The sequence below is a fragment of the Vigna angularis genome, chromosome 4 (genome assembly GCF_016808095.1).
Source record: "Vigna angularis cultivar LongXiaoDou No.4 chromosome 4, ASM1680809v1, whole genome shotgun sequence".
Taxonomy (NCBI): Eukaryota; Viridiplantae; Streptophyta; class Magnoliopsida; order Fabales; family Fabaceae; genus Vigna; species Vigna angularis.
The window spans coordinates 12,158,212-12,168,525 of NC_068973.1; the positions used below are offsets into that span (position 1 = coordinate 12,158,212).

The window sequence follows — 10,314 nt, forward strand, 5'->3', positions numbered from 1 at the left end:
AGTATGATCTTTTAACCTGAATCACTATAAAAATCACTTGTGCAAGTTTCTCTTTCGATATACTCTTTTATTACTTGCTTTTAATTTGAAGTAATTTACTATACTGTGAAGTTATTTCTTGAAAAGGGAAGATTTTCTTTTAAAGTTGTTTTTAACGTAAAACCAATTCAACATTCCACTTTATGATTTCTAAGAAGTTAGTGTTACTTTTTTTCATATAATTGAATTAATATATATTATACTAACATGTGTTTCAAATTTAATTAGAGTTGTGGGTAGGTCCATAGGAAAGCAAATTCAAGTAATATATCCAAATGTTAGATTTTTTTCATCTAAAAATTATTAATTTTGACTGAAGTTGTATGATATTAATGTTTGATTATTTCTTTATTATTTTTAGTGTAACAAGAAGAAATATTCATTCAAATGTGACTATTACCTCATGTTGGATGAAAACATGAATTATAGAAAATTAAAACAGGTAATATATACCTTTCACATATTACAAATTTCGTCCAATTATAATTACACAATGAGTTGTGTAATTTTTTTAATCCTTCAATAATTCATTAGTTTAAATAAAAAAATCTAGCAACAATTTTAGATTACGAAATCTACATTTTTTATTACAAGATTTTTTTTTAAATATGTATTTTGTGTTAAAATTTTTCTGGTTTTTTAAGTTTGGTTAATTGACAAATATAAGTAAAACTTAAAAAAAAAAGTAAGATTTTATTAACAACATAAAATTATGTAACATCCAACATAATTTTATGTATGTTAATGTTACAACAAAAGAAGATTCTACTTTTTTTTAAAAAAGAAAATTGGTGCCAAATTTTACGTCGACCACTTGAACAATTTACATATTTTACAAGCCGCATCCGATGTAAAACTACATCTATTGCTACCTTCAACGTCAATTTAAGACACTAGCTTCAAACATTTTTCAAATATAAAAAGTAAAAAATAATATATATATATATATATATATATATAATATCTTAGAAAAAAAGACTTTATATATATATATATATATATTAATTTTAATTTATGATCAAATTCACCTAGTTTTTCTTTATTTTATCATAAAAATGCTTATAAAAACAGTTTATACAAACGTACTTACGTTTAAGCCTCACAAAACACGTTACTATGGACAACATTAAATCGCGATGACCATAGTCGTATGTTATATGATCTTAAGTACGAATCATAACAACATTACAACTTAAGAGCTTTATAAAGGTAATAATAACATGAAATCCTTACAAATCTTGAAATCACAATTTTCCACAAAAGTCATGGCAGCCACAAAAAGCTGCGAATATTCAACGGTCTTAGTATTTTAGGATTTAGTCACTGAATTTTAAAAAATCATAAAGACATTGTTATTAGTCTCCAAAAATAAGGGATTAAACCAAAAGATTGGCTCCTGAATTTTGTTGTCACATCAATTTAACAAAAACAAAGTAGTGCAACCAAATCACTATAAGATTGGCTCTAACAAGAGAACTTAGGTATATCTTGTAACCCTTTTGGAATTCAACCAATTCGTTGATGATTTGAAATTGCATGAGTCGAATTTTATTGTATGAAAATGGTGTGTTAGTTGGAAGAAGATGAATGGTGTGGAGATGAGTAGGATTCCTCTTATGTGAAGAGTGGTTTCAACATTGGCAAACACATTCCACCATGCTCCAAAGTGGGTTGTTTCATATATAACACACATGTTTTGAAATCTGCTATGTGAAAGAGTGAAATATTTTGAGATGTAAGAAATGATAGAGAGTGGTGAAGGATGAATAATGGGTTGTGAATGTTGTTAAGAGAAAGTAAATTTTGTTGATTGTGAAATTGATGACAATGTGATAGAAGTGTGTGTATAGTTATATTCCAACAATTGAAAGGATGCATGAATGGTTACCACATCTATTCCGTATGTGATTGCATCATTCTTATCAACTTAGTACATTTTGTTTCCTTTCATATCTTGTTTGATTAATTATTTGAGCACGGTAAGCCAAATTGGGGAACAACTTTTGATCATAAGCAAAGGATGTCCACTCTTAAGTTGTGTACATTTGAGTGGATACTATTGTACACACAGATTGGTGAGGATGAAAATGAGTGATATCTAGTGATCGTATGGATTAATTTTAAAATGATATTGCAAACGAATTTGTGAGATTAACCACTACATGCATTTCGTTGGTTAGAAAGGATTTGATGGATTTTTAAATGTTTTTACCATATTATTTCTGCATTTTACGATAACTTTGTGACTTACCATTTGTGGTGTTTGTGAATTGGGGATTAGTTTTTCCCCTTGCTATATCTATCACATGACCTAACATTTATTATGTCTTGAACACACCAGATAATAATAATATTAATAATAAGGTTTAATACATCATTTAGGGGTTTGGTTCAAAGTAATGCTACCTTTTAAAAAAGTTCAGTAAGACTCCATATTTCGTTAAAAAATGTTCAATCCAGTCCTTTCCGCTCATGTCGTTAAAAACATAACGGTGCAAATGTCACATCATCATCATCATCTCCAGACAAACCCTAATTTCTCTCCAAGAAACCCTAGCCGCTGCACCATCCAACGTCGTCACCACCATCCTCGCCGGCAGCCGTCGTCTCCAACACATCATGCGCCACCACCAAAGCGTCTTCTCCCTTCTGTTGCACCTCCATCACCTTCGCATCTCACCGTCATTCTCGCGCCACCACCCAACGCGATCTCTTGCTATGCCGCGACCACCAATCTTCACCATTTTCACCCTCGCACCAGCCAAATCGTCATCGCGCCAGCAGCATTGCCGTCCAATCTCCACCACAGAATCATCCACCACTAACCACCAGCAAAATCGCTAGCTACTGCAGATCGCGAATCGCCACTCTTTTCCACCACTAATCGCACCGCTGCTTGCCTCCACCTACAACCACAATCAGACCTGCAAGCAAACCGTGGAGACCTAGGGTTTCTCGCGTTCTCGTCGCATAGCTTTGGTGGTGGCGTGTGATGCGTTGGAGAGGACGGCTGCCGGCGAGGATGGCGGTGACGACGCTGGATGGTGCGGCGACTAAGGTTTCTTGGAGAGAAATTAGGGTTGGTATGGAGATGGTGATGATGACATGGCAGAAACGTTTTTTTTAAAATTAAAAAATCATTTAAGTCCACCTATTAACGTGTGCCACGTGCTTATGAGATGCCACGGTGGCATTTGCACCGTTATGTTTTTAACGGCGTGAGCAAAAAGGACCAGATTGACATTTTTTAACAAAATATGGGGTCTTACTGAACTTTTTTAAAAGATAGGATTACTTTGAACCAAACACATAAAAGTAGTGACCAAATGATGTATTAAACCTAATAATAACAATAATATATATATATATATATATATATATATTTATAAATAATAAATAATAACAATAATATTAATAAATAATAATAATAATAATATATTAACTTTTATCAAAAGGATAAAATAGTAATATTATATTTTAATCTATTAAAACTTTTTTTTACCTATCATATAAATATAATCACTCACATAGTCTTACAAACTTCACTTTCAAATCTACTTATTTTCATTTTTAAATCTCTTAAAAAAAACACCACAAATCTATCCACTCAAATTCATCCAAATTCATTTATACACTCTTCTTGAGTAGTGTATATTGGATTTCAAAGTCAAATTCCATCAGCAATACCATCTACTTTAAGTTGTTCTCCTACAAAAATTCATTGCTGCAATAAAAGTTTTAAATTATGTGGTTAGTTTGGATGATGAAATGACTTTCAAATAAGCATTGTTGCCATTTTTCAACTACAAATAAGCCTTGCATGATAGCAAACATTCCATTCTTAGGTCACAAAAGTATCATACATTGAAGAAGAAAAAGGAGTGTATGGCATTGCTTTGTTAAATCATGAGGGATGAATTGTTCTTAAAGCTCTTTCAGAAAAGAATCACTTTATTTTTTTTTCAATTGTTTTAGTTTGAAGGCCATGTATTTACTTTCATAATCCAATCGATACAAAAATTGAAAAACAATACAAAGGAGAGATAAAGAAATAAAAAGATCACACAATAAATTTATACTAGTTCATATTCAACTAATCTTATATCGAGTTCTTAGTTTTTCTCTTTTGAAAACATTGTTTTCACAATGGAATAAACATTTGTACAAAGCAAAACAACAATTGCAAACATAAGACAACAATCAACTCTTGACTTACTTAAGATTATATCACTTATAAGAGGATATCAAACCTTTATCCAATTTTGATCAATCAAGAGGATATATTCTTTATCAACTCTGGTTATAAATGTTGATTATAGTGAAAAGTATGTATGAGATTAATCCCTCTTATGTTAAATATATACATAGGTCCTCTGTTTATAATAAAAGAAATATCGACTAAACTCAAAATATAAATAAGAAATAATAATAAACTAATTAAAGATAAAAGATAAAGATAACATATCTAACACTCTCCCTCAAACTTGTGCATACAAATCGAATATATCAAGCTTATTACTAATATAATCGATAAAGACTTAGTGAAAATGTCTGTTTTTGCACTCGAGTGACACCAAATTATTAATGATTTGTGAAGGTGACATAGAAGACGAAATATCAACCCAGAAGACTCTCCTTGAGCAACAAATTTGGAAGGTTGCTCCATGTAAATCTCGTATTGCAAATCGCCATTAAGGATTGCATTCTTGACATCTAGGGGATAAAGAAGTCATTGTTGAAGAGCCACCACAATTATAATTAAATTAACAAAAGTCATCTTTACTAGGGACAAAAAGTATATATGGACGGGTCAAACACAATGGTAACAAAAGGGAGGTCAGAAGAGATAGCAGCAGAAGAAGCCATGGATTAACAAGAGAGAGAAACCTTAAAAATCTAAGATTCTTCAATCAAAGCACCTGAAAAAGAAAAAAAAAACAATATCACAACAGTATCAATGCGGAAGGAGTGAAACAAAGTGTGAAAGACGATTGAAAGGAGTGAAGGAACACCATGATAGGGCCTCTTGACGCAGGAGTGAAGGAACAACCATATGCCTCTTCAAAAGCCTTTGACTGAAAGAGTGAGACAGTCTCTGCAAATGAAGGAACCACTATCTACCACCGTAAATGGGCATGGTCTTCAAAACGACATTGGGAGAGGAGAACACATATGCAAATGATGTTGCTAGAATAGAATGAAGGCCATCGGAAATTGTCAAGAAGAAGGAATAGAGGAGAGGAAATGATTTGCTCTGAAAATCAATTTGGGGAAGGAATACTCCAAATTTTGATCTTATTTCATCGAGAACATTATCGATGGTCCCAAATCCATCGGTAAATTATATCACCATTGCATTACTGATGGATATATCTACCGGTAAAAGAATAAGTGAAGTCCTCTGATAAAAGAATCAATGCAGTTTATCGGTAATTCCGTTGGTAAATCATGCTTACTGGTAAATCCAAGGCCATTGGTAATTTTCTGCTAGTAATTAACATTTTTATTGTAGTGAATGTTATAAATTTTTGTTGGTAAGGACTTGGTTAATAAAATTATATGGTGTAATTGAATATTTTTAGTAATCCATCCGTAAAAAGGATGCTAAAATTTCATCAAATCTGATGAGATATATCTTATTAAATCCAGGTTATAGGGACGCTTGGGATGAAGGAGGATAAAGATGAGAAAATTGAGAATGAGAAAGAAACATAGGAGTACAAAGAAAAAAAGCAAGAATAATAACCAAATCACAATAATTACCTATCAATAACTATCAATGGATAAATACTCGTGTGATCTTAGTAATTATCAGTGGATATCTCCTAGTTGTCGGTAAAATTGACCGACAAACATTTTATCGACAACCATCAATAATTTCATGAAAGATTTTATGAAAGATATAAACGAAGGTTTTGAGTTGTTTTATGGGTAGAACTTGGATAAAGTTGTTTATATGTGGTGTTACATGTTACGAGAGATTACTCAACCTTACAAAATTAACTTGTAAGGTGTGATTTACGTCTATTTATATTATAAATTATTTCATTATAAAGTAACTGATGACATTACTCTAATACTATGTTAAGAAGTGTACTTTAAATTTAACTTTACAAAATTTACTTGTAAGATAAGGTTTGTATCAATTATATACTAAAAATTAACCTTATTTTTAATTGATATGAGACTTTTAACACATCCTCTCATGTCGAGGCATATAGGTCTCAAGCGTGAGACTAAATATTAATAGATAGTTTAATAACGGGTGGAACAATATATTCAACAAACAACAAACTTTGATAGAATAGACTCTAACTCATGTTATGATACAATGTTAAGAAGTAAATTTTAAATATAACTCAAGCTTAAAAATTTAACTTGTAAGATGATGCTTACACCCACTTATATACTATAAATTCATCTTATTTCTAGTTAATGGTAGATTTCAACACATTTCAATTCTTATTTTGACAGTAGTAGATTTCAACTCTAATTGGAAATATCAAGAATTATAGCTAAATTTGGTCCACGCATTCCTTCTACTTCTACACGTATTCTTGATTGTAAGACATATTGGAGAAAACGTGTGGATAGGAAACAAGTATCTATCTCACTGTTACAGCACAATGTATGCAGTATCAAAGGTGGGTGAGAAAAATGAATGTGGACAACTTAAACTTGATCAACTCATTGTCAAATTGAGTGACAAGTGGTGGTGAAAACAAGAATGAGATAAGCCAACCAAGTCTTGCTGAATGAGAGCACAACACCCAAAAGACAGTTTTTATTCAACAAGTTTTGTGCCTAACTTCCTTTGAAGTTGACAGATGGGATGAAGGACTTTGTCGAAGGACAGCATAACGACAAGAGCTATCCTTTCCGTTCAACTGTGTTTATTCAATTCTTTGGAAGACACGTCAACTTTTCACATACAAATTTTCTCTTGTTTGTCAATGTTAGAAATCAAGTTTGAGTCTAATGTTCAAGTTGAATATAAATGAGAAAATTAAACAATATATCAGAATATACAAGAAAAAATAAATTTATTATTTTAAGGTTTTTGGTGAAGATGGTACGAGGCTATCCATGGTAGATACTGTCCCGAAGTGATTGGGTGCTATACATTGTGAAAACAACAGCATATAGCCATATATTACATCTTTCAAATGGAAAAAGAGAAAACTATACGATAACTATGGAAAAATAATAATTATTATCAGAAGTAGGTTTTATCTAACCAAGGTATTTTCCCTGGCTGCTGCATCAATTTTGAGATTACAAATGCAAGGTGTAGCAGAAATTTGTATATCTGGTGAAGAAAACAGCTCAGGGGAATTCATGTTCCAGTACTCTCCATTTCTTGTCTTCTGCTCAACCATGCCACCATCTTCACTTGAAACAGCTACCTTTTTCCAGTTGCACCAGATTCTCAACATTATATACAATAATACTAAGCATATCAGAGTTGAAGTAAGGACAATGGCTACTATGATTGCTGCTACTTGTGAGTTTGACAGCTTCATTCTCGTAGCTTCTGAGCATAATGCTAGTGGAGGGCCACACAAGTGGTCATTATTCAGAAAAGAGCTTAGTGGGAACCCTGAAAAGGTTGATGGAATGAGGCCATGAAGATGGTTATTTGAGAGATTTAGCACATGAAGGCTGGTAAGTTGACCAAGTGAAGGAGGAACTTGTCCTTGAAGATGGTTAAAAGAAAGATCAAGTCTTTCTAGCTTCATGAGATTTCCCAGAGATGACGGAATCTCACCAGAAAAGAGGTTTCTACTGAGGTCCAATATGACTTGCAACTCAGTGACTGCTCCTAGTCCAACTGGTATAATACCTGAGAGGAAGTTCTCCGAGAGCCTTAGCTCATACAGCTTAGAGCATTGCTGAATTGTTGATGGAATGTGGCCAGAGAGACTATTCCTTTGCAAGTTGAAGACGTTGAGTGAAGTAAGGTTTCCAATCTCTAGAGGGATTTCTCCAGAGAGATTGTTGTGATGGAGAGAAAGCTTAAGCAACTTTGAGCAGCCTCCAAGCTCAGCAGGAACTCTTCCATGGAAGTTGTTGAATGAGAGATCCAGCTCACCAAGTTCTTGCAAGCTTCCTAACCACGGCAACATTTGGCCACTCAATCTGTTATTGTTCAGTAGAAGGTGTTCAATTTTCTTGCAGTTGGAGAGTTGAGGTGGCACATGTCCTGTTAAGTTGTTGAATGATAAATCAAGGAAGTTTAGCTTAGTGAGGTGGCCAAGTTCAGAAGGAATGGTTCCTGTGAGATAATTGTTTGCAAGTCTGAGACGGGTGAGATCTCCAGAGTTGGCTAGAATAGAAGGGATGGAACCTGAGAAGCTGTTGTTTGTCAAGTCCAAAACAGTGAGAGAATTTGAACCAGTCAGAGGAAAGATACTACCTCTGAACTTGTTATTGGAAAAATTTATGATTTTAAGGTTTCTAAGAAGAGAGAGGGAATCAGGTAGTGGTCCATCAAAGTTGTTGTTGTAAAGGGTAATGGTACTAAGTTGTGAAAGGTAACTGAATGTGGGGGGTATGGAACCTGACAACTTGTTATCTGCTAATGCCAATAACTGAAGCCTTTTACAGTACCCCATGCTTGGTGGGATTGGACCTGACAGATCATTTTGCCTTAAATGGAGAACAGTTAGATCCTTTAGCTTACCTATAGTCTCTGGAATGGGGCCATAAAAATGGTTTCCAAAGAAGTCAATTCCAGTTAAGCTTGTGCAGTTTGTTAACTCTCTTGGAATAGGTCCAGACATCTGGTTATCATAGAGGTAAATGGTGTTCAACCTCTTTAGCCTTCCAATCTCAACTGGGATTTTTCCTGTGAAAGAGTTTCCAAACAAGAAAAGACTTCTCAAGCTACTGATATTTCCAATTACTGGAGGTAGAGATCCAATGAAGCTGTTGTTGTTGAGCATAAGATCTGTGAGGTTCTGTAGTTTGTCCAGGTTGGATGGAAGCTCACCTTCAAAACTGTTGTCAGAAAGGTCAACCTGTTGGATTGAGGAGCAGTTGAGTATCCCCAAGGGAAATCCTCCAGAAAGCTTATTCCTAGCCAAGAACAGTTGCTGAAGTTTAGAACCTCTGAGGCAGAAGTTATATGGAATACCTGTTAAAGCATTATCAGACAGAACCATAGTTTCAAGATTCTGTAAGTTGACATTAAGGAGAGTCAGTGATCCAGAAAGGTTGTTTCTGGATAAGTCAAGTTTCTGTAGCTGGCTCAAACTGTTAAGCTCTGAAGGAATTTCACCATTTAGTTTGTTTCCAAGCAAATTGAGGTATGTCAAATTGGAGAGAAGACCCAAAGAGGTAGGAATTGATCCAGATAGAGTGTTATTAGCCAGGTTCAAAATTCTCAATGATTTAAGAGACCCAATTGAGGAGGGTATTTCTCCTTCAAGCATGTTGTTTGATGCTGCAAAATTCTGGAGCTCTTGACAGCCTTGAATCTCTTTAGGTATGAATCCGCTAAGATTGTTCATTTGTAAATCAAGAGACACAAGATGCTTCAAGTTACCAACCTCAACAGGTATGCTTCCAGTTAAGTTGCAGTTGGCTACACCCAACACTGTCAACTCACTCAAGTTGCCAATGCTAAGTGGGATTTCATCTGCCAAACTGTTATCTCCTAGTCTAAGAACTTGCAACTTACTCAAATTACCTATCTCTTCAGGAATATTGCTGGAGAGATAATTTGAGTACAGAAGCAGTATTCTTAGATTTTGAAGCTGCCCAAGTTCAGAAGGGATGGAGCCTGTGAGGTTATTTGAAGACAAATCAAGTGCTTGAAGAGAAATTAGGTGACTGAACTCACCTGGAATGGAAGCTGATATTCCTGAGCCAGACAAATTAAGGCCTACCACATGTGCCTCATCAACATCACATGTTATTCCATTCCAGCTACAAAAATGAGTAGTTGGAGACCAGTTTCTCAGGGCTCCTGATGGATCAACCAGTTCTGATTTAATCTTTAGAAGCCAGTAGGATTCTGCTGTGTTGTCTCCTAGAGTTACAACAACAGCAATGGTTAGTGGTAGAATAAAATGGCACATGCAAATGGAACCCATGGCTGAACGTGCGATCATGAACTTCCTGATAAATAACTAGACAACAGATAAAATGGTCCAAAGGGTATGCTTTGGGGGGCTAATTCCATATAAAGGAATGGAGAAAAACGCTGAGAAAGGCCAAGTTTTGCAGGGTATAAATACAAGAACTAGGAAGTGATGGAAGAAATGATGAACA

The 10,314-nt window shown here is 34.3% G+C and overlaps 1 protein-coding gene across 1 annotated transcript; it reads right to left on the bottom strand.

Moving 5' to 3' along the window:
- Window positions 1-7,065: 7,065 nt before the first annotated feature.
- On the bottom strand, window positions 7,066-10,314 carry LOC108330829 (LRR receptor-like serine/threonine-protein kinase GSO1). The gene has a single exon (XM_017565397.2). The coding sequence runs from the start codon at window positions 10,152-10,154 to the stop codon at window positions 7,269-7,271; it is 2,886 nt and encodes a 961-aa protein (XP_017420886.1). The 5' UTR covers window positions 10,155-10,314; the 3' UTR covers window positions 7,066-7,268.